Raw genomic sequence first — 27255 nt, 5'->3', positions numbered from 1 at the left:
GGCCTTGGCCTGACTGACGGCCTTAGCACGTGCAAAGGCCTTGATGGACATGGAGACAGGAGGCCTAGCAGCCCCAAGTGCAGGCGTAACCTTGTCCACAGAAATGGTGTCGGTTAGATCCAGAACTTCGGTTTCCAGAGGAAAATCAACAACCGGCACCGGAGAGGTCTCCGAGACCGAAGGTCGTGTTAACGCTGTGTCGTTGGCCTGGAGCGGTAGATTTACAACTTCCGAAGGGACCGGAGCACTAGCAGAGGGTTTGGGAGTAGCATCGGTAGTAGACGCGGGCCGAGGATGTCGGTCCCAGTCCTTGCGTTTTTTAGCAGATTGGGTTGTCGGCTGATCCGACGGCATGATATACGCAAAAGATTCACCGAAAAAGTCCTCTGCGAATTCTGCCCGGTGCCTGAGAGTGCGCTTATTAAAGCAAGCACAGGCAGCACAGGCCGAGATGTCGTGGTCTGGGCCCAGGCAAGGAAGGCAGAGAGAATGGAAGTCCTTATGAGGTATTTGTTTACCACAAGACAAACAATTATTAACTTTCTCAATTTGTTCTGACATCGGCTGAGGTAAGAATAAATGTTCCCCAATGGGGTACTTAGCTTTTAGATGACTTCGGTACTGAAAACACAGGAGCTGACCGACCGGCACTTGCGAACTGCTTCTGCTTCGGGCACCGCGCGGCAAGAAAGACTGAAGATGGCGTCGGCCGATGTCTTTATACTCCAGCCGCTGTGACGTCGGACAGGAGGCGGCACCAGCCGACGCCGCACCCAGTCTTTGGAATTCGGCCGACCGAGGGCTGCCTGAGGCAGAACAACCCATATGTTATGACTGCAGTTGCATTCTTGAAGGACATCAGATGGGTTCTCCTGCCGTCAGGCGGGTCCTTGGTCGGTTCTCCTGCCGTCAGGCGGGTCCTTGGTCGGCCGAATTCCAAAGTCTAGGTCCGGCGTCGGTTGTCGTCGCTTCTTCCCTGACATCAGTGTGACAGGGGTATAAAAGAACCAGCCGACGCCATTTTCTTCAGTTTTTCTTGCCCCAGATGTCAGGTGCCCCCAGAAGGAAGGCAATACATAAAAGTATGTAATAATGCAATGCAATATAATCACAAAACTGTAGTTGCAAGCAAATACACCCTTAGAGGGGAAGGAGGGAGGGAAACCTGGACTGCAGCTGTATTAGCACTCTAACATCTACATTTATGGTAGGTACAAAACTGTACTATGTTCATCGTGCATACAGCTGCAGTTATAACAGATGGGTAGAATCCCAAAGCTAAGAAAGGGGTGGTAGGCACTAGGTGGAACTAGGAGGAGCCAAATTGCCCTGCAAGACTGCAGTGGCAAAGCCTGCTCTAGATTTGGAGTATAATGGTAGGTGGTAGTGCTTAGAGAAGGTATGCACAGAACTCCAAGTGGCTGCTTCCAAAATATCCTTGGTAGGTACTCCTCTGAGGAAGGCTGCAGAGGTGGCTGTGGCCCTGGTGGAATGGGTTATAAGGCCTGTAGGTACAGTTTTGCCATGAAAAGAATAGCAAAAGCGTATGCAGTGGGCTATCCATTTTGAGATGGTCTGTTTGGAAACTGGCTTTCCTAGCACTCCTACCGCATAGGCCACAAAGAGCTGTTCTGATTTTCTGAAAGGCTTTGTTCTGTCCAAATAATAACGCAGTTGTCTGTGGATGTCCAAGGAATGTAGTAATCTCTCCCCTTTGTTTTGAGGATTAGGATAAAAAGTAGGTAAATGTATGGCCTGATTTAAAGCTACCCTGGATACCACTTTAGGCATAAAGGACGGGTTGGTTTGTAAGGAAACTCTGTCCTGATGGAAGATGATAAAAGGCTGGACAGCCATGAGAGCCTGTAGTTCTGAAACTCTACGAGCTGAAGTGATAGCCAGAAGGAAAGCTGTTTTCCAGGACAAATATTGCAAATCTGATGAGGCAGCTGGCTCAAAAGGAGGCAAGGTCAGTTTTTCCAGAATTAAATTAAGATCCCAAGCAGGTATTGGTGGTTTCCTTGGAGGTCTTAAATTCTTTGCCCCTCTGAGGAACTGTCTTAATAGAGGGTGAGAGAATAAAGGTGGATCAGTGTTGTATTCTGCAGAAATGGCTGAGGCATGGATTTTGATGGAGGAGAACGAAAGTCCACTGCTTAGCAGTTCAGCCAAATATTGTAGTATTTGAGGTAAATCAGTTTTCCAGGGTTCTGGCCCTTTTTCTCATTCCAGACACAAAAACGTTTCCATTTTGCGGAGTAAGCTTTTCTAGTTGATGGCCTTCTGGCCTCCAAAATGACATCCTGCACCTCCTTGGAGAGTAGGGCCTGCTGTGATGCTAAGGAATCTTCCATGTGGCTAGATTGAGTGTTTTTAGCTGACTGTGAAGAGTTTTGAAGCTGTGCTGAGTCAGACGAAGAGGCACTAGAGGCAGGGTCCATGTTGGGGAATGAGTCAGGCTCCTCAGTAGTGGGTACCAGTGTTGCCTTGGCCAGTCCGGAGCAATGAGGATCATCTTTGGTCTGTCTGCTCTGGTCTTCAATAGGACTTTGGGCAGCAGAGGAAGAGGCGGGAAGGCATAAACTGTCATTGATGTCCAACTGAAAGAGAGAGCGTCCACTCTCCAGGCCTTTGGATGGAAGATCCTTGAGCAGAATTTTGTCAATTGATGATTTTTGTGGGAGGCAGAGATATCTATGTCTGGCCATCCCCATTCTTGGATTATTTCTGTAAAAACTTTTGGATGCAACTTCCATTCGTGTGGATCTGTCATATTCCTGCTTAGGTTGTCTGCCAGCGTGTTTTCCTTGCCTGGCAAGTACTGTGCTTGTAGTTCCATTTGTAAGTCCATGGCCATGTTCCAAAGTGACATGGCCAGTCTGCATAGGGGGTATGAATGTGTTCCTCCCCGTTTGTTTATGTACCACATAACTGTGGTGTTGTCCGTTCTTATCAATAGTTGACCTGGTTGCAGCAGGTCCTTGAAAGCTATAATAGCATTTATTACTGCTAGCATTTCTTTTTGATTGATGTGAAGGTGCTTTTCTTTTTGGGACCATTTGCCCTGAATGCAATTGTCTGTCATGTGCGCCCCCCAGGCGTAGTCCGAGGCGTCTGTTGTGATGACTTGATTTGCTTGAGGCTTGCTGAATGGAAGACCTGTGTTTGTTTGACATGCTTGAGCCCACCACAGAAATTCCTTTTGCAGACATGGAATTAGTGGTATTATTGTTTCCAAGCTGTGGCTGTGTTGAGACCATATTGTTTTTTTAGGTACCATTGTAGTTTTCTCATATGCAGCTTTGCACATGGGATTAGTAAGATGCAAGATGCCATGAATCCCAGAGCCTGCAGGATTTTCTTTGCAGTCAGCCTGGTGCAATTTGCCAGTGTTCTGAAATATTGAATTAGTTGCCCCTGCTTCTCTGGCGTGAGGTAGACCCATCTGGGTGTTTGTGTCCAAATTGGCACCCAGGAAAATTATCTTCCGAGAGGGTATTGGCCTCGATTTCTCTTTGTTGACTGTGTATCCCAGAGAGTTTAATAACATTATTACATAAGCCAGATGTTTCAGAAGAATGTGCTTGCTGTCTGCTTGGATTGGGCAGTCGTCCAAATAAGGGTATATTTGTATCCTTTGAAGTCTGCAGTAGGCAATTACTGATGCTAGGCATTTTGTGAATACTCTAGGCGCAGTAGATAAGCCAAAGTGCAATGCAGAGAATTGATAATGGGTTGAACCTGCAAGAAATCGGAGGTATCTTCTGCAATTTTGTCTGATTGGGACATGCAGGTATGCCTCCTTGAGGTCCAATGTTACCAGCCAAGACTCCTTGCCCAGCATGGGAAGAAGTTGCTGTAGCGTGAGCATCTTGAATTTTGGTACAAGTAGGAATGTGTTTAGGATGGAAAGATCCAAAATAGGTCTCCAATCTTCTCCCTTCCTTGGCACCAGAAACAGCCTGGAATAAAAACATCGACTTTGTTCGTGTGTAGGTACCTCTTCAATAGCTTTCATGTTTATAAGATCTGCAATTTGCTTTTGTGCCTCTGCCCTTTGATTGTGTGGCAGGTTTGGCATGCCTCTCATTTTTGGAAGGGTATGAAAATGGAATTTGTAGCCTCTGTTTATAATGTCCAGGATCCATTTGTCCTTTGTGACAACATGCCAATTTTTTGAAAATAGTGCCAGCTTTCCTCCTAAGGGGGCCGCCATTTGAGACCTGGCTGGCATGCAAAGGGGAAAGTCATTGGGTTTGCTTTCTGAAAGATTGCGAGTTGTCCTCACCACCTCTGTGTAGGAGCTTGCCATTGTCTGCCTCTGTACGATCCTTGTGATTGTCCTCTGCCCCTCGGGCGTCTGTATCTGCCTCTTTGGGGTCTGTCTGTGGCAGGAAAGGACCAGTTTTTGGAAGGCCAATTTCTACTAAAACGTGGGGATTGAACCTGCAGAAATTCTTTCACAGTTTGCATTGATTTAGCCGTTTCCTCCATTTTCCATAATACTTCCTCAGCATTTGCCCCAATAGTACATCCTTTTGAAGAGGGGCGTCTAGTAATTTTGCTTTGACATGATCAGGCAAGGCTTGTTCCTTGAGCCAGGCATGCCTACGTATGACTGAGCCTGTAACAGCAGCTCTACATGAGGCCTCTAGAGCATCAAAACCACATTGTAAGGTATGTTTACCCACTTGTTCTGCACTATGCATCAGATCCTGCAACTCCTTCAAGTCTGGTTGTTCAGGTTGTGACATTTTACTTTTCAATTGAGATGACAGAAACTGTTGGTATTTTAGCATATGAAACTGACAGTTTAAGGCCCTCATGGATAAGGTAGCCAAGGTATATACCTTTTTCCCCCACCTTTCTAAGGATCTGGAATCTCTCTCAGAAGGCAATGGATTTTTGGCAATGGAGGCCTTAACTCCCTTGGGCCCCTGTGAGATGGTTTCTAGGTCAGCAGCATGGCTTTTGTATAGAAATTGGTGTGAGTCAGGAACCCTGTAGTACCTGTCGGGCTTAACTGGAGCTGGAGGTAGAGAGTCCGGGTTAAGGCAGGCCTCCGAGTAAACATCATGTAGGATGTCCAAGACAGGAGGTATAGCCGGAGGCCTGTGCTGGGGTAACAAAAGAAATTCCCTGAGCCTTTTCTTGGAATCTGAATAACCCTGGCCTTCCCAGTGGAAGTGTTCCCTTAAGGTATGCAAAGTTTCCCCAAATGAGTAATCCTCAGGGGGGGATACAGAAGGAATAGACTCCTCTGCATCAGTCTTCAAAAGGGGAGTAAGACTGTTCCTGATCAGAGTGTTCTGAAATAATGGAGTCCTGATCAGAGTGTTCTGAAATAGTGGAGTCCTGATCAGAGGAGGGGGAATCTTCCTCCACTCTGGGCCTTTTGCCCGGAGGTGGCCGAGAACCTCTGATTAGAGTAATTAAATCCTCAGCCATTTTAAGCATCTGTTTCTTAGGCATGGGGCCTGGAGATGGGCCCTGTGTAGCTGGTCTCTTAGGGTGCATGGTTGCTTTAGACTTGATGAAAGCCTTGATGGAGAAAGAAGAGGAAGGTCTGAAGACACATTGAGTGGAGGTGGACCTGTCCACATTCTGTGTTTCAACGCCAAGGGTGGCTTCAGTATCTGTAGTCAGGGTGTGGGCCGAGGAGCCTGCGACCTCGGGTACAGGAGACACCGCTAAAGATGTGTAGTTGGTAATCAGGGGCTGCGTAGGCGCCTCGCTGAGGACCGGACCACGTGTAGTCGGCTTTGGCGTGGTGTCGGTAGAGGCCGCGGACCTAGAGTGTCGGTCCTTGTCTCTGCGTTTTTTAGACAAAACCGGAGTCGGAGTATCCGACGACATAGTATAGTTAAATGCTTTCCCAAAAAAAAATGCTGGGCAAACTCCGCCGGATGCTTAATAGTGCGTTTGTTGAATGTAGCACAAAAGCGACAGACCGAGACGTCGTGGTCTGGGCCTAAGCAAAGTATACAGAGGGAATGGAAATCCTTATGCGGTATTTGCTTCCCACAAGAAACACAATTATTAACTTTGTCTGACATCGATCTGAGGCAAGAAAAGTTTCGGTTTCCAAATTTTCGTAATCTCAGGAGCTGGCCGACCGGCACTTGCGAACTGCTTCTGCTTCGGGCACCGCGCGGCAAGAAAGACTGAAGAAAATGGTGTTGGCTGGTTCTTTTATACCCCTGTCGCACTGACGTCAAGGAAGAAGCGACGACAACCGACGCCGGACCTAGACTTTGGAATTCGCCTGACCGAGGACCCGCCTGACGGCAGGAGAACCCATTTGTTATGACTGCAGCTGTATGCACGTTGAACATCTGCAGTGGCAAAGCCTGCCCTGGATTTAGAGCAGAGAGGTAAGTGATAGTGCTTTGTAAAAGTATGCACTGAACTCCAAGTTGCAGCCTCTAAGATGTCTTTGGTTGGTACTCCTCTGAGGAAGGTTGCTGAAGTGGCGGCTGCTCTGGTTGAATGCGGCCTAATGCCCTTAAGCACTGATTTGCCATGCTGTGAATAGCAGAAACGAATGCAGTGGCCTATCCACTTTGAAATAGTCTGTTTCGAGATAGGCTTTCCTTGTGATGCTGCAGCATATGCCACTAGATGTTGTTCAGTCTTTCTGAAAGCTTTGGTTCTGTCCAAGTAGAAGCGTAGCTGCCTGTGAATGTCCAAAGAATGCATAAGTCTCTCACCCTTATTCTGTGGGTTTGGGTAAAAGGTAGGCAAATGAATTGTTTGGTTAAGGTCCACACTGGACACTATATTAGGCATAAATGTAGGGTTTGTCCTCAGAGAAACCCTGTCTGGATGGAAAATGATAAAAGGTTCCACAGCCATGAGTGCCTGTAACTCAGACTCATCTAGCGGAAGTTATTGCTAGGAGCAGAGCTGTTTTCCAGGATAAGAATTTTATATCAGCTGCAGAGGCTGGCTCAAAGGGAGGCAGTGTAAGTTTTTCCAAGACATAGTTGAGGTCCCAAGCAGGTATTGGTGCTCTCCTTGGGTGTCTTATGTTTTTGGCTCCTCTGAGGTACTGCTTTAGTAATGGACGAGAAAAAATAGGTGGTTCTGTATTGTAATGAGCGGAAATGGCAGAGGCATGGATTTTAATGGATGAAAAGGAAAGGCCTTTATCCAGCATCTCAGTTAAGTATTGCAAAATCTGGGGAATATTTGGAACAGTCGTGTTAATACCTAGTGCCTGGTTCCAAGCACAGAATCTCTTCCATTTTTTCTGCATAAGATTTTCTGGTGCTAGGCCTCCTGGCCTCTAAAATAACATCCATCACTGCATTACAGAGAGGTGCATCTTGAATGGCTACATTATCCGCCATGCTGCCAGGTTTAAGGTCCTGAGTTGGCTGTGCAGTATCTGACTGTCTTGTTGGGTCAATAAGTGAGGAATTGGAGGTAATGTCCAAGCTGGGCATTGAGACAAGCTCTTTAGGATTGGGTATCAGTGCTGGCAGGGCCAATCTGGGGCAATCAGTATCATTTTTGGCTTCTCTTGTCTGACCTTGAGGAGTACCCTTGAGGAGGAGAGGCAGAGGAGGAAAGGCATATACTGTTAGGTTTTTCCAGCTGAAAGATAGAGCATCCACTTTCCATGCTTGCTTGTGAGAAGTCCTTGTGCAGAATCCCTGTAATTGGCAGTTATGAGGGGAGGCAAATAGATCTATGTCCGGGCATCCCTAGTTCCTTGTTATCATGCTGAAGACTTGTGGATACAATTTCCACTTGTGGGGATCCATTAGGTTTCTGCTTAGTTCATCTGCCAGAGTATTTATCCTTCCTAGCAGGAATTGTGCATGCAGATGTACTTGGTAAGTCAGTGCTGTGCCCCACAAGTTCATGGCTAGTCTGCAGAGGGGGTAGGAATGTGTGCCCCCCTGCTTGTTTATGTACCACATGACTGTAGTATTGTCAGTCTTTATCAGTAGTTGTCCTGGATGAAGTTGATCCTTGAAGGCTGTCAGGGCATTCTGGACAGCTAGCATTTCTTTTCGATTGATATGTAGATGCATTTGACTTGCGGACCATGTGCCCTGAATACATCTTCCTGCCATATGAGCCCCCCAGGCATAATCTGATGCATCTGTTGTCAATGTCTGCCTGGCTGTGGGTAAGGTGAATGGCTGTCCCGTGTTGAAGTGACAGGCTTTTGCCCACCATCGAAACTCCTGTTGCAGGCAGGGAATGAGGGTAATGATTGTTTCCAGGCTGTGGCAATGTTGAGTCCAAACACTTTTCAGATATCATTGAAGTTTCCTCATATACAGTCTTGCATATGGAATTAGCAGTATGCAGGATGCCATGAAGCCCAAAGCCTGCAGAATTTTTCTTGCAGATAACTGGGTCTTTGTTGTAAACATTTTGAAATAAGTAGTCAGTTGTCTGTTTGTCTGGCGTGAGATAAGCCATCTGGGCAGTTGTATTTAAACTTGCACCCAGGAATATTATCTCTTGAGTGGGTACGAGCTTTGATTTCTTTTTGTTTACTGTGTACCCTAGACCTGTTAGTAATCTTTTTACAAACGCCAGATGCTGTAGTAGGATGTCCTTTTTCTCTGCTTGAATAAGGCAGCTGTCCAAGTAAGGATATATATGTATTCCTCTTTGTCTGCAAAATGCCAAAATGCAATTACTGGTGCCAGGCATTTTGTAAAGACCCTGGGCGCAGTAGATAAGCCAAAGGGCAGTGCAGAGAATTGGTAGTGCGTTGAGCCAGCTATAAATTTGAGGCATCTTCTGCATGATTGTCTGATTGGGACATGCAGGTATGCCTCTTTTAGGTCTAAAATCACAAGCCAAGCCTTCTTACCCAGCATGGGCAGAAGCTGCTGCAGAGTTAACATTTTGAATTTTGGAATATCCAGGAATGTGTTTAGGATAGACCGGTCCAGTATTGGTCTCCAGGCTTTGTCCTTTCTGGGTACCAAGAATAGCCTTGAGTAAAATCCTTGTCCCTGCTCTTGCTGTGGTACTTGCTGAATGGCTCTCATGTCCATGAGGGATGAAACTTGCTTTTGTGCCTCTGCCCATTGATTGCGTGGCAGGTCTGGCATACCATTTGGCGTTGGCAGGGTGTGAAAGTGGAACCTGTAGCCTTGAGATACGATATTTAAGACCCATTTGTCCTGGGTGATCATGTGCCAATTTTGTGAAAAAAGTGCTAGTTTTCCCCGCAAAGGAGCTGCCAGAAGATAAGTGCTTGGTGCTGGCAGGGGAAAGTCATTGAGACAGTTCCTGTATGGCTGTGATTTTTCCTCTCTGTTTTTGGAGGTAGAAGCACCCCATTGTTTAGGCCTGTATGAGCCTTGGGGCTGTGATCTACCTCTGGGGTGTCTATCTGCCTCTTTGTGGCATGTCTGACACTGGAAAGGACCAATTCTTTGTAGGCCAGTTCCTGCTAAATCTGGGAGGCTGTACCTGTAAGAAATCCTTCACTGTTTGCATAGATTTAGCTTTGTCCTCCATTTTCTTCAGCACATCTTCTGCTTTAACACCAGGTGGTATGTTGTAATGGAGCATTCTAAAAGCTTTGCTTTAACATGATTGGGCAGGTTCTGTTCTTTTAACCAAGCATGCCTCCTAATGACAGAACCTGTATCTGCGGCCCTACAGGAGGCCTCTAGAGAATCAAAACCACATTGCAAAGTATGCTTTCCCACTTGTTCAGCTGCAAGCAATAAATCCTGCATTTCTTTGTTTTCTGCACATTCTGAATTTGTCAACATTTTCTGTTTAAGCAGTGACATAAGATATTTCTGATATTTAAGCATATGAAATTGGCAATTTAAAGCTCTTACAGCCAAGGCTGCAGAAGTATAAATCTTTTCCCCCCATCTGTCCAGGGCCCTTGAATCCCTGTCAGAGGGGATAGGGTTTTTTGCAGTGGAAGTCTTGACCCCCTTGGGACCCTAAGAAATAGTTTCTGGGTCAGCAGCAGGGTTTTTGTAAAGAAATTTATGAGAATCAGGAACCCTGTAGTATCTGTCTGGCTTAACAGGAGCTGGTAGTAAAGAGTCAGGAGACAGATCGGACTCTGAAAATACATCTACAATGTCTAAAACAGGAGGAATAGCAAGGGGCCTGTGCTGGGGTAATAAAAGGAAGTCTCTGAGTCTTTTCTTGGATTCAGAGTAATCTTGGCTCTCCCAATGGAAATGCTCCCTCATAGTATGCAAGGTCTCACCAAAGGAATAAACCTCAGGAGGTGAGGCTGAAGGGATAGATTCTTCAGCATCAGAATCCTCATAGGGAGAAAGAGAATATTCCTGTTCAGAAGAGGAATCAGAAGAAATGGAAACCTGATCTGAAGATTCATATTCTATGTCTTGCCTAGGCCTCTTATCAGGAGGGGGATGAGAACCCCCTGATCAAAGTAATTAGGTCTTCGGCCATTTTAAGCATCTGTTTTTTTAGGCATGGAGGCCTGTCCAGGAGAATGCTGTACTTGTTTCTTTGTCTTTAGAGCTGCTTTAGTCTTTGCCTTTGAAGCTGAAGATGGCTTTACATACAACTGTGTAGGCCTGAAAACACCCTCAGAAGCAGATGCCTGCTCAGCGGCTCTGGACCCATCTGAGGGAATAGTTTCCGAGTGTTGCTGCTGCTTCAGAATGGCCTAGTCGGCTCCACGTGCGAGTCGGAAGCGGCCTGTGGCTCTGAGGTAGCAGGCGTCAGGGGCTGCGAAAGCGCCTCACTGAGAACGGGCGACAGGCCTAACGGAAGCCTTGTCGTCAGTTTTGGACCTCGGATGCATGTCCTTTTCTTTTTCTTTGCACTTTCTATAAACTCCGGTAGTCGGCTGATCCGATGGCATTATAAAATTGAATCTTCTGCCAAAGTAATGAAATGCAAAATTGTACCAACGCTTAGTGTGTTGGTTAAATCTAACACAAAACTGACAACTAGTAATGTCGTGGTCAGGGCCTAGGCAAGAAATACAGTAAGAATGAAAATACTTATGAGGTATTTGCTTCCCACAAGAAATACAATTAACTTTTTCTGACATCGGTCTGGAGCAAGAAAAAAGTTTCCCCAATGGGGTACTTAGCTTTAATGACGACTTTGGATCTGAAATTCGAATTTGAAAATCTCAGGAGTCGGCCGACCGGCACTTGCAAACTGCTTTTGCTTCGGGCACCGCTCGGCAAGAAAGACTGAAGAAAATGGCGTCTGCTGCATCTTTTATACCCCTGGCGCACTGACGTCAGGGAGGAGGTGACAGCAACCGATGCCGGACCCAGACTTTGGAACTCGGGCCAACTGCGGGTAGCCTGCCAGCAGGATAACCCAATTGTAATGACTGCAACAGTGAAACACGATAAACATCTGACTGACTGATGCAGACATGGCACTCTCCATAGCCTCGAAAACAGATCCCCCCAGAGAAGGAAAGGACCCTGAATTTGAGATGGCAGACTTCGGAGCTGTAGTCCCCTCCCAGCCCTGAGAAAATCCCTCCCAATGCAGAGACCAAAGCTGAACTGATCAGTGCCCAAGCCCCAAGGTGCAGAGAAGGCTCTGAGAAAAGAGGAGTCCACTCCAGCCCCTCAGAATGACAGGACAGTGAAGGCCAAGACAGGTCTCCAGCTCTGACTGGAGCACAGAGCTCAGAGCAACCACAGGTTCCAAAGATAAGGATATCTTAGAATCAGACACAGTTGGTACCGGACAGCTTGGAACCATTGTCTCTAACAGACGTTAGAGGACGAAGTGAAGGAGGGGGAGTTGAAGACTGAAATTCCCGAAATGTGGTGGCAGGAAAAGAGGTGGTCCCTGTTGCACCTTGCGCCCACCGAATTTTCTAGACCAAATTCTCCACATCGTCCTCAGTAAGACTTTTGGAAGAACAAGTGGATATGACAGATGGAGACCTGGGTCTTTCCAAGAAATGAGAAGGAAGTCAGTCTGGAAATGGATCTATTGATGGTGAATATAGAGTTCAAGGGATGGAAAAGGCAGTAAAGACTAATCCTTTAACAGAGGCGTCTAATCCACAGAACATAACACCAAAACGTATCTTTTTTCATGACCTTTCAGAATCTAAGACAAGTTTGGATCCGAAGACTTATTTGCAACACATACTGGTTCCGACAGTTCCGGAGCTGAAGGTTTGGACCAATCTGGTTCTCGGATCAGAGGGAGAAGACTGAACCAAAATTCTTGCCTTTTTTGAGCTTGTAACCTATGGAGAAGTCCGAGTCACAGAATTTCTATTCGTTGCCTTCTGTTACTTTAGAGGAGGAAGAAGAGCTGGGACCAGCAATTTCTTTAAATAAGAGCTCGATGGCTAAAGAGCGGCAAATGGTGCAGTCCTCCTGAAGATGGAGAGGGCCCCAAACAATACATGCACAGACAATGTGCGTAGAGTACGGGATTTTGTGAGCACATTTTACACAGCGTTTAAAGCCTGCCGCGCCTTTTTCCTTATCTGCCATTCTGAAGCAGCAGCAGCAACACACAGGCACACCCCCGCACACACACACCCCACCGACACTCCCCCACACACTAATCAATGTAAGGAGAGATAGAAAAAGTGGCGATAGATTAGCAAAAAACATTTTTTTGTTTCTTAAAAAAGGAAAAAAAGAAATCATGACATTTCAAAGCCACACAAAAGTGCAGAGGAAACAGACCTACAGAAAGGTTTATAAGGACAGATACTAACAATAATATTGTAGAGTACTTTCTTACGAGAGGGTTAGTATCATTTTAAGGAGAAGGGAAGAGGCAAACAAGGATTATAATAGAAAAAAATGAAATAAAATCACTTATCTATCTCAAGACAATATGGCACCACATCTAACTCGCAGAGAGGCAAACAATTGGAGGTAACTGAGATAGGTGTATTGTGGCCAAGGGATGAGCTTGAGAGCTTTTGGTTCCCACGAGCTACTGCAGTGGGTGAATCAGTTCCGAAGGACTGGAACTGAACCCACAAGGTTGAGGACAGAAAGAAAAGTGACGTCAGATCTCCATTGTCCTTAATGTACTGCGGTAACCAGACTTGAGATACCTTAAGAGAAACAATGGGAAAGAAACAGTATAGGTTAATCAACATGATGCTCCAGCAACAGATGTGTGCACCCCAAAACAAAAGCACGAGAAATAATTCAGTAATGTGCCACACTGCAGTATCATAAGAAATCCCAGCACTTGGCAACTGCAAAAGGTCTTCCTTCCAAAGTGAGATGTCGTCCATGTGAATTCAGTACAAGGAGTCTTGGGTTTCTCTATAGAGAATACCATCTGGCAGTGAGAAAGAGGAAAAACATTACTCACCATTTTTCAAAATCTCCAATGCAGGGCTCCATTGGAATATCTGATGAAAGAAGGCGCTCCCCATGACTCAGCAAGGCATACAAAAATGAGATCCCAAACTGCAAAAAAGAACATCAAGTCAAGATACACTCAAAATGATTGAAGAGGTATATATCTAATACAGCAATAACAGAAAAAAAGTAGCTCATAGCTCAACAGAAAACATACCTGCAAGTTTACTTAATAGGCATAACAATTCAAACTGATCCACTAACCAAACTGTTTCAAGCACCGTCAAGAAATGCACAGTCCTTGAGATACTGGATTGCAAAGCTGTTTAACTGTGCATGAAACCTGTCTGCCCAAACAGCTGTTAGCTCCTGCTTTAATTACTTTTACATCTCTGAAATTAGAACTGTTACTCGATGAGCCCTTCCCAATTACCAGGAAAATGAAAATATATGAAGATGTCACTCTTATTTCTTTACAATATAAGCACATTTCATAGATGGGAACACATGCAGAATAATTAAACATCTCGGACAAGTTCACCTGCCAGCAGGCAGAAGTGTAGATTTATTTCCCCACTCAGAAATCAATTTTTATGGAGCACTTCCACCTAGGTGTAATAAAATGCCAATACTCTAGTGTGCAAACACATCTGTTATTCACAAAGCATTATAAATACTATTATGGCACAGCTCAAGCAGGATATAATTACACGGACCCACGTCTGCTCAAAGTTTATTTCTACAAGTTAAATGACAAGTTGCATCACCCAAGAATGTTTTTCATCACACCCACCATTACAGATGTACAAATCAATATATCAAATCCAGTCAGCCAGTTAAAAGTGCTGTACTAAATTCCATTAAATCCCATGCACATGAAGCTACAAGACAGCTTAAACAAACGAATCAGAGAGGTGGGTAAGGACTAAGCAGTATTTTACCAGCTCACTTACCTTAAGGGAACAGGAAAAGGTTTACTGCTCACAGCTACAAATCTTCAGTGGAGACTTTGTGTGCAATGTTTACACTCTGTGCTGGGCAGGATGGGGGGGAGCCATCAGGGTGGGGTCATATCGCGCTACCCTAAACATCCTTTACAGCAGCACCTTGCATGCACAGCACTACCCCTTAAACATCTGTTACAACAGCACCCTGCATTCACAGCACTACCCCTAAACATCTGTTACAGCAGCACCCTACATGCACTCACGATTTCCATGCTTGCAGAGCCCCAGTCTGCGAAGGCTAAGAACACAGAACTGCTTCTGTGATACAGCTACCAGCAGATAATCTGCTGGGGAAGGAGACAAAACTAAAAGGTTCTCATACTTCAAAAAACTAGACAGCTCCTCTGGTATAGAAGGATGAAGCCTTGCCTATGACCATGTCAGAACAGCTGCTCAGAAACCTGCTGAAGGTGGCATGGGGGGGGTAACAGTCTAACCAGCTCACCTCGCCCTCAGCAGTGCATGTTAGGGAGCATATTTCCATGGCTGAATCCCCAGTGAAAACTAGGGACCCCATGGGAGCACTGGCTTCATAGGCAGGTACTAGGCCATCGGCACAAGGACCTATAAGTAAGCCTAGCCAACAAGGTTCCCTGGCTTACGCCACCTAAGAAAGTTATTTTCCTGTGCCTCTGTCGAGCAAAGCCACCAAAGTGATCCCTGGGGTGGTATTTCCTATTTTCCATCCACTTATCAAAATTTTTCTTGAAGAGTGCAAATGAGGAACTTTGCTTGACATAGATGGGTAGCTTGTTCCAGAGTATGGGAAGTCTATGAAACAGGAATCTATCCCTCTAGCATGTCCTGTTTATTGTGGTGACAAGGTTTAGGTCTCTAGAGTGCGTCGCTTGAAGGGATTGGGATTTCTTTAGGTGTAGCATGTCCAACAGCTCTGGGTTTGACATAGCTTTATATGTTAGGCAGAGATCACCTCTGAGTAGGCAATATGCTACGGAGGAAAGCTGTAGTTTTTTGAGACGATCAGTGTAGGACATCTGTTTGAGGCCAGTAATCCTCTTTGTGAGGTACTTCTGTGGCCTTTCCAGCTGCTGCAGATGTCTTGTGAGGTACATTCCAAAATGGGTGCTGTACTCTATAATGGGTCTGAGTGTCGAGTAGAGGGGAACAATGACCTCTTTTCTTAGATGAGAACCCTTACGTGATGAGGTGTGCCACGTAGAAGGATTTCCTGTCTACTGTGACGATGTGATTATCAAAGGAGAGACTACTGCCCACCCACAGCGGTTGGGAGGGTGGCCTAATGGTTAAGGTGTTTGCCTTACAAACACAAGGTGCTGGGTTTGAGTCTCACATAGGATAATTGGATAAGCTTAAAATGGCTCACAAGGGCAGTTAGCTTAGTACTAATCTGTGAACCTGGGTCCCCAGGTCTATCACACATTTGGCATTTTAAGTAGACTGCGACCTATGTGGTAGTTCACGGGTACAGAGTTTTTACCAAAGGGGATGACCATGCACTTTTTGGCACCGAGCTTGAGGCCATGCCTCTGACACCATGTATCTGTCGCAGTGAGGCCCTTCTGTAGGATGTCCACATCATATGGGGACTCAGCTGTGTCTCCTAGTTTGCAGTCATCTGCGAACTTCGTTAGCCAAAGGCTTTCTGTGTTAACCTGTACTTCAGAGAAGTAGATACCAAACAAAAGAGGTCCTAGGACAGAACCCTGTGGTATTCCACTGGTCACTGGTTTGAGGTCAGATTTGGAGTCTGCAACTTTTACAGTGTGGGTTCTGTCAGTGAGCCAGTTGGCAACCCATCTTGTGACGTAGGGATTTATACCTAGTTTAGTGAGTTTAGCTATAATTCCAGAATGGGGGATGGTGTCAAAAGCCTTGGAGAGGTCAAGACAGGCTGTGTGAACCACCTTACCCTCGTCTACAGCTTTGGTGACTGCCTCAAAGTTGTCAATCAGGTTCAGGAGGCATGCTCTGCCTTTCACAAACCTGAACTGGGTGGGGTCCAGTGTTTGGAGGTTACCAATGTCTTTGTTTACGAGTTCCATGATATGTTCCATGGCCTTACAGACCAGGTTTGTCAGGCTAATAGGGCGATAATTCCTAGGATCATTTGCGTCTCCCCCTTTGTGGAGTGGGATAACTGTAGCTGTGCGCCATTCAGTGGGCACAAAGCCTGAAATGAGATTAGGACTAAACACGGTGCTTAGGTGGGGAGCCAGCTCGTTCTGAAGTTTGTGTAAAATGCAGCCTGGGAAGTTGTCTGGTCCCATGGATGCTGTATTTTTGGCTTTAGAGAGTGGAGCTTTTACCTGCGCAGTTGTGATTACAGGGACTCTGCACTCTTCCTGTATAGATATGGGCCCTTTAGAGGGTGAGAGGGGGGTAAAGTTAGCACTGAACCTATCTGCCAGGACGTTGGCAATATTAGTTGGTTCTGTAATTTTCATGCGGTTGTGCTGTACCTCAGAGCAGATCTGGGTGTTGTCATTGAGATTCTTGACATAGCTATAGAATGCTTTGTGGCTGTCCCTAGAATCAGTGGCGATTTTGTTTTCGTAGCTAGCTTTAACAATATTATAAGGGATCTCAGTTTCTTACCGAGGCTGACCAGGGAAAGTACAGTTCTGTACACTTACCATAAATGTAGATGTTCGAGTGTATTCACTGTTGCAGTCATCACATTTGGGTCATCTGCCTGCAAGTAGCAGTCAGCCGGCCTGAATACCAGAGTCTTCGGATTTCTGCGTCAGATGCTGTCGCTTCTTCCATGAAGTCATGTCGCCAGGGGTATAAAACACACAGCAGACGTCATTACATCAGTTTTTCTTGCCCCAGATGTCAGGTGCCCCCACAATAGGAAGCAATTATATGGTATGGAACACCCCCAGCAAAAAGCAAATACACATGATATAGTATATGCCAAACAAGAAGGAAAGGTAGAGCCAAGAGAAGTCAGGAGGCTGGAGGGAGGGTAACCAGGACTGCAACAGTGAATACACTAACATCTACATTTATGGTAAGTGTACACAACTGTACTATGTTCTTAGTGTTTTTCACTGTTGCAACCATCACATTTGGGTTGATTCCCAAAGCTGAAGAAGGGTGGTGGCAGTTAAAGAGCATTAGGGCTAGCAATCAGGCCCTGTAAGACTGCTGTGGCAAATCTAGCTCTGGATTTAGAAAAGATAGGCAGGTAGTAATGCTTGGTGAAAGTATGTACAGAGCTCCAGGTAGCAGCTTCCAGGATGTCCTTAGTAGGGACTCCTCTGAGAAATGCCGTAGAGGTAGAATGTGATCTTATCCACTGTGGGGTAGGTTTTCCATGGTGCTTGTTGCAGAAATGGATGCAATGGGCCATCTCATTTGGAAATGGTTTGCTTAGAAATGGCCTTCCCCTCTGCCCCTGCAGCAAAGCTAACTAGCAGCTGGTCAGATTTTCTGAGAGCCTTGGTGTCCAAATAGAATCTAAACTGTCTGTGCACGTCCACAGAATGCAGTATCCTTTCCCCCTTATTTTGAGGGTTAGGGAAAAAGTTAGGCAAACAAATGAACTGGTTTATAGCCACACTAGACACCACCATGGGCATGCAGGATGGATTAGTCCGGAGGGAAACCCTGTCTGCATGGATGATAATGAAGGGCTCCACTGCCATAAGGGCCTGCAGTTCAGACACCCTTCTTGCTGATGATGGCTAGAAGTAAGGCTGTTTTCCAAGAAAGGAATTTCAACTTTGCTGTAGTAGCTGGTTCAAAGGGGGGAAGAAGTGAGTTTTTCCAATACAAAGTTAAGGTCCCAGGCTGGAGTGGGCACTCTTCCAGGGGGGTCTTAAATTTTTGGCCCCTCCAAGGAATTGCTTTAGCAGGGGAGGAGAGAAGAGGGGTGGCTCAGTATTATGTGCTGAAATGGCAGAGGCATGAATCTTAATTGAAGAGAAAGATAGGCTCCTGTGGAGCATTTCTGTTAAATAATCTAGAATATGAGGTAAGCTGGGCACAGTTGTGCCCATCCCCTGAGCCTTGCTCCAGGAACAGAATCTCTTTACTGAATAGGATTTTCTAGTACTAGGTCTCCTTGCCTCAAGAATGACATCCAGCACCTGCTTACTGAGGGTTGCTAGAGGTGAGCTCAGGGAATTAGCCAGGCTGCAAGGTTCAGGGTTTGAAGCTGAGGGAGCAGAATCTGGCCCACCTGCTGGGGCAGCAGGGAAGGGGTCTGAGGCAGGTGCCATGGTTGCATCACTGTCAGACTGCGCAAAAGTGGGTACCAGTGCTGGCGTGGCCAGTCTGAGCAATCAGTATTGTCCTTGGCTTGTCCTGTTTGATCTTTAGTTGAACCTTCAAGAGGAGAGGCAAAGTGGGAAAGGCATAAATTGAGAGGCTTTCCCAGGTAAAGGACAGGGCATCCACTTTCCAAGCTTGACTGTGGGGAGTTCTGGTGCAGAATTTGTTCAATTGATAGTTCTGAGGGGGGGGCAAACAGGTCTACCTCTGGTGTCCCCCATTTGTTCCTCAAGAGCTTGAATATTTTGGGTTCCAGTTTCCATTCTTGTGGGTCCATGAGATTTCTGCTCAAGTCATCAGCCAATGAATTTAGTTTGCCTGGCAGGAACTGAGCTTGCAGGTTCACTTGGTAGCTCAAAGTCATGTTCCACAGAGCCATGGCTAGTGTGCAGAGTGGGTAGAAATGGGATCCTCCCTGCTTGTTTATGTACCACATAACTATGGCGTTGTCTGTCTTTACTAATAGTTGTCCTGGAAGAATAAGGTCTCTGAAGGCTGTCAGAGCATTCTGTACAGCTAACATTTCTTTGATTGATATGCAGGTGCATCTGTCTTGGGTTCCATTTGCCCAGAATGCACTGCTCTGCCATGTGAGCCCCCCAATGAATAGCCTGATGCGTCTGTTAGGGTTTGGGCGGCAGGGGGTAGAGTGAAAGGGAGTCCCTTGTTGTGGTAGCAGGCCTCTGCCCACCAAAGGAACGCCGTCCTTAAGACAATGAATGATAGGAATCATTGTTTCCAGTTCCTGAAAACATTGACACCAGAGACTTTTTTGATACCATTGAAGTTTCCTCATATGCAATCTTGCATATGGAATTAACAAAATGCAAGAGGCCATGAACCCCAGGGCTTGCAGGATTTTCCTTGTAGATAGCTGGGTTTTAGTGGCAGTAGGATGTCAAATAAACTTGTTTCTCTGGAATGAGGAATGTCATCTGGGAAGTTGTGTTCAAGCTTGCTCCCAGGAATACAATCTGTTGGCAGGGTACTAGGTGTGATTTCTTCTTGTTGATGGTGTACCCCAGTGAGGTTAGAAGTCTCTCTGCAAATGTCAGATGTTTTAACAGCAATTCCTGACTTTCTGCCTGAATCAAGCAGTCGTCCAAGTATGGATAAATCTGAATATTTCTCTGCTTGCAAAATGCAATGGCTGGAGCTAGGCACTTTGTGATTACCCTGGGTGCAGTAATAAGCCAAAGGGAAGCACAGAGAACTGACAGTGCATGGAGCCCGCCCTGAAATGTAGGTATTGTCTGCAGGATTCCCTTATTGGAATTTGCATGTAAGCTACTTTTAAGTCTAGGGTTGCCAGCCAGGCATCCTTGGCTAGCATAGGAAGAAGCTGTTGAGTTAGCATTTTGAAGTTTGGAACTACCAGAAAGGTGTTGAGAATAGACAGGTCCAGGATAGGACGCCAGGGGTTTTCTTTTCTGGGAACCAAGAACAGTCTTGAATAAAAACCTCGTCCCCTTTGTTCTGCTGGGACAGGCTGAATAACCCTGATACTGAGGAGAGAGCGCACTTGTTTTTTGGCCTCCGCCCACTGATTTAGGGGGGGGGGGTCTGGCCATCCACTTGGGGTTGGGCGTGAGTGGAAGTGGACTCTGTATCCTAAGGAAACTGTTTAAAACCCATTTGTCCTGGGAAATGAGTTCCCAGTTTTTTGCATGCAGGGCGAGCTTTCCTCCTAAGGGAACAAGTAGTTGAGCAGGGCTCGAAAGTGTTACAGATAAGTCATTGTGCCATTTTTCCATAGGGGGGTGGCTTACTACTCCCTGCTTTGGAAGTGGGAGCCCCCACTGCTTAGATCTATCCATAGCCTGAGACTAATGTCTTGGTGGTCTGCTGCTCCTGGGTTTGGACTGAAGGCCTGGAAGGGACTGGAAAAGATCAGTTCCTTTGAAGGCCAATGCCTACTGAATCTAGGAGGCTGTACTTGTAAGAAATCTTTTACCAGTTTGCATAGATTTAGCTTTTTCCTCCATCCTTTTGAGGACTTCTGCTTTGTTGCCAAAAAGGTGGCCTTGGTTTAAGGGTGCATCCAGTAATTTAGCTTTAACATGATCTGGCAAGTTTTATTCCTTAAGCCAAGCATGCCTTCTAAGAACAGACCCAGTGACAGCAGCCCTGCAAGATGCTTCAAAAGCATCAAAACCACACTGCAAAGTATGTTTACCAACTTGTTCAGCAGAATGCATTAAACTCTTGCAAATCATTTGTGCTCAGCACAGTCAGGAATCAACATAACTTTCTGTTTAAGTAGTCCCATAATATGATGCTGATACTTTAGCATATGAAACTGGCAATTTACAGTGCTAATGGCCAAAGTAGCAGAAGTGTGTACCTTCTTACCCAATCTGTCTAAAGCTCTAGAGTCCCTATCATAAGTGGTAGGATTCTTGGCAGTAGTAGCCTTAATGCCTTTAGGTCCTTGGGGAAATGGTCTCTGGATCCACAGTAGGATTCTTGAAGTGGATTTTGAGAGAGTCAGGTACTCTGTAGTACCTGTCAGGTTTCCTGGGAGCTGGAGGCAAAGTGTCTGGGGTAAAGCTGGATTCCAAGAAAACATCACATACAATCTCCAGAACAGGAGGCATAGCTAGAGGCCTGTGTTGAGGCAGGAGTAGGAATTCCCCAAGACTCTTTTTGGACTCAGAATAGTCCTGGCTTTCCGGAGGGAAAGCAGAGGGAATGGAATAGTACAGCTGTGTACACTTACCATAAATGTAGATGTTAAAAGTGTATTCACTGTTGCAGTCACTACATTTAGGTAATCTGCTGGCAGGTTGCCCTCAGTCGGCCTGATTAACAAAGTCTTGGGTCCTGTGTCAGTTGCTGTCTCTTCTTCCATGACGTCAGGTCGTCAGGGATATAAACCATGCAGCCGACACCAGTACATTTGTTTTTCTTGCCCCAGGTGTCCCGAAATGGGGAGAAAATAAAATTAAAAACACAAAAAAATATACCTCCAACCAAAAGCAAATACACCAAAAGGGCTTTTTAGCATAGTGAAAGAAAGTAGAGGTATAGCCAGAGAAAAATAGGGGGTTGGAGGGAGGGTAACCAGGACTGCAACAGTGAATACACTTGAACATCTACATTTATGGTGAGTGTACACAACTGTACCATGTTCTTAGTGTTTCACTGTTGCAGTCATTACATTTGGGTAGATTCCCAAAGCTATGGTTGGGTGGAGGGAATTATACAGCATTAGGACCAGCTATAAGGCCCTGCAGGATAGCAGTGGCAAAAGCAGCTCTGGATTTAGAGAAAAGTGGTAAATGGTAATGTTTGGTGAAAGTATGAATTGAGCTCCAGGTAGCAGCTTCTAGAATGTCCCTGGTAGGAACACCTCTGAGAAAGGCTGTGGAAGTAGATGCAGCCCTGGTGGAATGGGATCTGATCCACTGGGGGATAGTTTTTCCATGGTGCTTGTAGCAGAAACGAATACAATGGCTTATCCATTTGGAAATGGTTTGCTTTGAAATAGCCTTTCCCTCAGACCCTGCAGCAAATGCTACCAGCAGCAGTTCAGATGTTCTTTGAGATTTAGTCCTGTTTAAGTAAAATCTAAGTTGTCTGTTGACATCCAATGAATGCAGAATCCACTCCCCCTTGTTCTGTTGACTGGGAAAGAAAGTTGGTAAATGAATGGTCTGATTAAGAGCCACACTGGATACCAACTTAGGCATGAAGGATGGATTGGTCCTGAGAGATAGCCTGTCCGCATGAAAAATGATGAAAGGCTTCACTGCCACAAGAGCCTGTAATTCAGAAATCCTTCTAGCTGAAGTGACTGCTAAAAGGAAAGCTGTTTTCCAGGAAATAAATTTTAAATCTGCAGTAGCCGCTGGCTCAAAAGGAGGGAGAGTGAGTTTTCTCCAATGCAAAATTAAGGTCCCAAGCAGGGGTTGGAGCTCTCCTGGGTGCTCTAAAGTTTTTGGCCCCTCTGAGATGCTGCTTTAGCAGAGGATGAGAGAAGAGGGGAGGTTCTGTGTTGTAATGAGCTGAAATGGCTGAGGCATGGATTTTTATGGAAGAAAAGGACAGGCCTTTGTGAAGGATCTCAGTTAAGTACTGCAAAATCTGAGAAATGTTGGGCATTGCTGTGCTTATCCCTTGAGACTGATTCCAGGCACATAATCTTTTCCATTTGTCAGCATAAGATTTTCTAGTACTAGGTCTTCTCACCTCCAAAATGACATCGATCACAGGTTTGCTGAGGAATGCTAAGAGTGAATTTAGGTGATTAGCCATGCTGCAAGATTCAAAGTCTGGAGCTGAGTGTGCAGAGTTTGGTTGTTTTGCTGAGGCAGTAAGTAAGGTGTCTGAGGCAGGTGCCACGGTGGAAGGTGCGACACACTGCGCAGGGGTGAGTACCAGTGTTGGTGAGGCCAGTCTGGAGCAATCAAAATAATTTTTGGTTTGTCCTGTTTGACTTAGTAGAACTTTGGAGAGCAGAGGCAGAGGGGGAAAGGCATAGACTGATGGGTTTTTCCAGCTGAAGTACAGAGCAACCACTTTCCTTTTTTTTTGTGATGTGTTCTTGTGCAAAAATTTGTCCAACTGACAGTTCTGGGGTGAGGCAAAAAGATCTATGCCTGGGCTCCCCCATTTGCGTGTCAACATGTTGAAAATCTGTGGTTCCACTTTCCATTCGTGAGGGTCCATGAGAGTTCTGCTTAGTTTGACTGCCAGAGTATTCAGCTTTCCTGGCAGGAATTGAGCTTGTAGTTGTACTTGATAGGTCAAGGCTGTGTTCCACAATGCCATGGCTAGTCTGCAAAGGGGGTAGGAGTGTGGTGTTGTCTGTCTATCAGTAATTTCCCTGGATGAAGGTAGTCCTTGAAGTCTGTCAGTGCATTCTATAAAGCTAGCATTTCTTTTTGATTTATGTGAAGGTGCATTTGATTTGGGCTCCATTTTCCCTGAATGCACTTCCCTGCCAGATGAGCACCCCATGCATAGTCTGATGCGCCTGTAGTTAGGGTTTGGGCAGCAGGGGGTGGTGTAAATGGCAGTCCCTTGTTTTGGTGGCAGGCCTCTGCCCACCACAGGAACTCTAGTTGCAGGCAAGGTATGATAGGAATCATTGTTTCCAGGCTGTGACAATGCTGACTCCATAGACTTTTTAAGTACCACTGAAGTTTCCTCATATGCAGTCTTGCATATAGAATTAGAAGAATGCAGGAGGCCATGAACCCCAAGGCTTGCAGTATTTGCCTTGCAGAAAGCAGGGTTTTTGTGACCACCTGTTTGAAGTAGGTCACCACATGAATTTGCTTTTCTGGCGTAAGGAAAGGCATCTGGGCAGTTGTATTCAAGTTTGCACCCAGGAATGTAATTTTTTGAGAAGGTACCAGTTGTGATTTCTTTTCATTTATAGTGTATCCTAGACAAGTTAGAAAGTACAGTTTTGTACCTACCATAAATGTAGATGTTCGAAGATCCACATTGCTGCAGTCCTTACACTTGGGTAGTCCGCTGTCCACGGTCGGCCCGAATATCAAAGTATAAGGCTGATGTCGGTCAGGGCGCATTTAACTGACGTCAGGACGTCAGGGTACAAATGCGCATGACCGGCGTCATATCCTCAGTCTTTTCTTGCCCCAGATGTCAGAAGACCTTAAAAATAAAGGTCAAAACCAAAAGACAGCAAACAAATAACCAACCACCCTTGCACTAACTATATGTACAATATATACAATATACACAATATGTACAACCCAACCCACACAACCACCTCCAACTACAGAGGGGAAGGAGGGAGGTAATTGGACTGCAGCAATGTGGATCTTGAACATCTACATTTATGGTAGGTACAAAACTGTACTATGTTCTTCATCTCACATTGCTGCAGTCCTTACACTTGGGTAGAATCCCAAAGCAGAGGTAAGGGAGGATGGCTAACTACAAGGAAGCAGGAGCTGCCAAAATGCCCTGCAAAACCGCAGTGGCAAAACCAGCCCTGGACTTAGAGTAAAGTGGCAGGTGATAATGCCTAGAGAAAGTATGCACAGAACTCCAAGTAGCTGCCTCCAAAATATCCTTGGTTGCCACTCCCTCAAAAAAGCTGTTGATGTGGCAGTAGCCCTAGTGGAATGAGGCCTAATCCCAGCTGGAACCTCCTTGCCATGATGGGAATAACAGAAAGCAATGCAAAACCCAATCCACTTAGAAATAGTTTGTTTTGACACAGGCTTGCCCTGAGAACTCAAAGCAAAAGAAACAAACAACTGCTGAGACTTCCTGAACCCTTTAGTTCTGTCCAAATAATAACGCAACTGCCTGTGTACATCCAAAGTGTGCAAAATCTTTTCCCCCTTATTTTGGGGATTTGCATAAAAAGTAGGCAAATGAATAGTCTGGTTTAAAGCCACACTAGAAACCACCTTAGGCATAAAGGAAGGATTAGTACGTAATGATACCCTATCCTTATGGAAAATCAAGAAAGGCTCAACTGCCATAAGGGCCTGTAATTCAGAAACCCTTCTTGCAGAGGTAATGGCCAACAAAAAAGCAGTCTTCCATGATAGCTGCAGGCTCAAAAGGTTGTAGAGTGAGTTTCTCCAACACAAAATTGAGATCCCAAGCAGGAGTAGGAGCTCTTCGTGGGGGTCTTATATTCTTTGCCCCTCTAAGAAATTGCTTGAACAAAGGATGAGAAAACAATGGCGGGTCGCAATCATAGTGAGCTGAAATGGCTGCAGCATGAACTTTAATAGAAGAGAAAGACAAACCTTTGTCTAGTAACTCAGCAAGATATTGAAGAGCCACACACAAATTAGGCTCAGAAACATCAAAATCTTTTGCTGCACTCCAAAATAAAAATCTCTTCCATTTATCAGCGTACACTTTCCTTGTACTAGGCCTTCTAGCTTCCAAAATAACATTCAAAACTTGCTGAGGAAGTGGAGGCCCATTATGGTTCAAAACAGAACTGCTGAGACTTCCTGAACCCTTTAGTTCTGTCCAAATAATAACGCAACTGCCTGTGTACATCCAAAGTGTGCAAAATCTTTTCCCCCTTATTTTGGGGATTTGCATAAAAAGTAGGCAAATGAATAGTCTGGTTTAAAGCCACACTAGAAACCACCTTAGGCATAAAGGAAGGATTAGTACGTAATGATACCCTATCCTTATGGAAAATCAAGAAAGGCTCAACTGCCATAAGGGCCTGTAATTCAGAAACCCTTCTTGCAGAGGTAATGGCCAACAAAAGCAGTCTTCCATGATAAATATTTCAACTCAGCAGTAGCTGCAGGCTCAAAAGGTTGTAGAGTGAGTTTCTCCAACACAAAATTGAGATCCCAAGCAGGAGTAGGAGCTCTTCGTGGGGTCTTATATTCTTTGCCCCTCTAAGAAATTGCTTGAACAAAGGATGAGAAAACAATGGCGGTCGCAATCATAGTGAGCTGAAATGGCTGCAGCATGAACTTTAATAGAAGAGAAAGACAAACCTTTGTCTAGTAACTCAGTAAGATATTGAAGAGCCACACACAAATTAGGCTCAGAAACATCAAAATCTTTGCTGCACTCCAAAATAAAAATCTCTTCCATTTATCAGCGTACACTTTCCTTGTACTAGGCCTTCTAGCTTCCAAAATAACATTCAAAACTTGCTGAGGAAGTGGAGGCCCATTATGGTTCAAAACAGAATATGCCAGGCTGTTAGGTGCAGAGAGTGAAGTTTGACATTGAGCAAATGGCTGTCCTCCTGTGACAACAGGTGTGGAATCGAAGGCAAAGGCCATGGAGGCTTCCGTACTAGACTTCTCAGTAATGGGTACCAGTGCTGTCGAGGCCAATCTGGAGCTATTAAAATCATCCTTGGCTTGTCCAGTCTGACCTTCAGAAGTACCTTTGGGAGGAGAGGCAGAGGTGGAAAGGCATACACATGAAGATTGCTCCAATTGAAAGAAAGAGCATCCACTCTCCAAGCTGTGGGATGAAACCTTTTCGTGCAAAACTTTGGCAGCTGATGGTTTAGTGGAGAAGCGAACAGATCTAGGTCTGGAGTTCCCCATGACACTGTCAATTTCTGAAATACTTGAGGATCCAATTTCCACTCGTGGGGATCCATAATTTGTCTGCTCAACACATCTGTTAAGGAGTTCTGTGCTCCTGGCAGAAACCTTGCTTGAAGATTGAGCTGTAAACTGAGAGCAGTCTCCCACAAAATCATTGCTTGCCTGCATAGAGGATAAGAATGCGTTCCCCCTTGCTTGTTGATGTACCACATGACAGTTGTGTTGTCTGTTAGAATCAACACCTGTCCTGGAAGAAGGAATTCCTTGAAAGCTATTAAAGCAAACTGGACTGCTAACATCTCCTTCATGTTAATATGTAGATGTTGTAGTCTGACAGGCCACTTGTCTTGTATCCACTTTCCATTTAGATGAGCTCCCCAAGCTTTGTCTGAGGCATCTGTCGTTAAAATCTGACTTGCCTCTGGCCGGGTCACAGAGAGTCCCTTGTTTAGGTGACATTCCTGAGCCCACCACAAAAATTCCTTCTGAATGCAAGGTATTATTTGAATGACAGTGTCCAGATCCTGGCAGTGCTGTGTCCATACATTTTTGAGATACCATTGTAGCTTCCTCATATGCAGTTTGGCATTGGGAAGCACCAGAATACAAGATGCCATGAACCCTAAGGCTTGAAGGACTGTCCTTGCAGTCAGCCCGGACTGA

At 45.5% G+C, this 27255-nt stretch overlaps 1 protein-coding gene across 2 annotated transcripts in view; it reads right to left on the bottom strand.

The window, feature by feature from the left end:
- Positions 1-27255, bottom strand: part of PATL2 (PAT1 homolog 2) — an 837187-nt gene that overhangs the window by 76109 nt on the left and 733823 nt on the right. For both annotated transcript variants that reach the window (XM_044086703.1, XM_044086702.1), the window contains one exon: positions 13306-13403. In XM_044086703.1, coding sequence (XP_043942638.1) covers positions 13306-13403 — 98 coding nt within the window. The remainder of the gene's footprint in view (positions 1-13305; positions 13404-27255) is intronic.

The sequence above is a fragment of the Protopterus annectens genome, chromosome 10.part0, assembly GCF_019279795.1.
Source record: "Protopterus annectens isolate FY-2018-M chromosome 10.part0, PAN1.0, whole genome shotgun sequence".
Taxonomy (NCBI): Eukaryota; Metazoa; Chordata; order Ceratodontiformes; family Protopteridae; genus Protopterus; species Protopterus annectens.
Note: the sequence above shows the minus strand (reverse complement) of the source record. Positions and strands in the feature narration are given on the sequence as shown.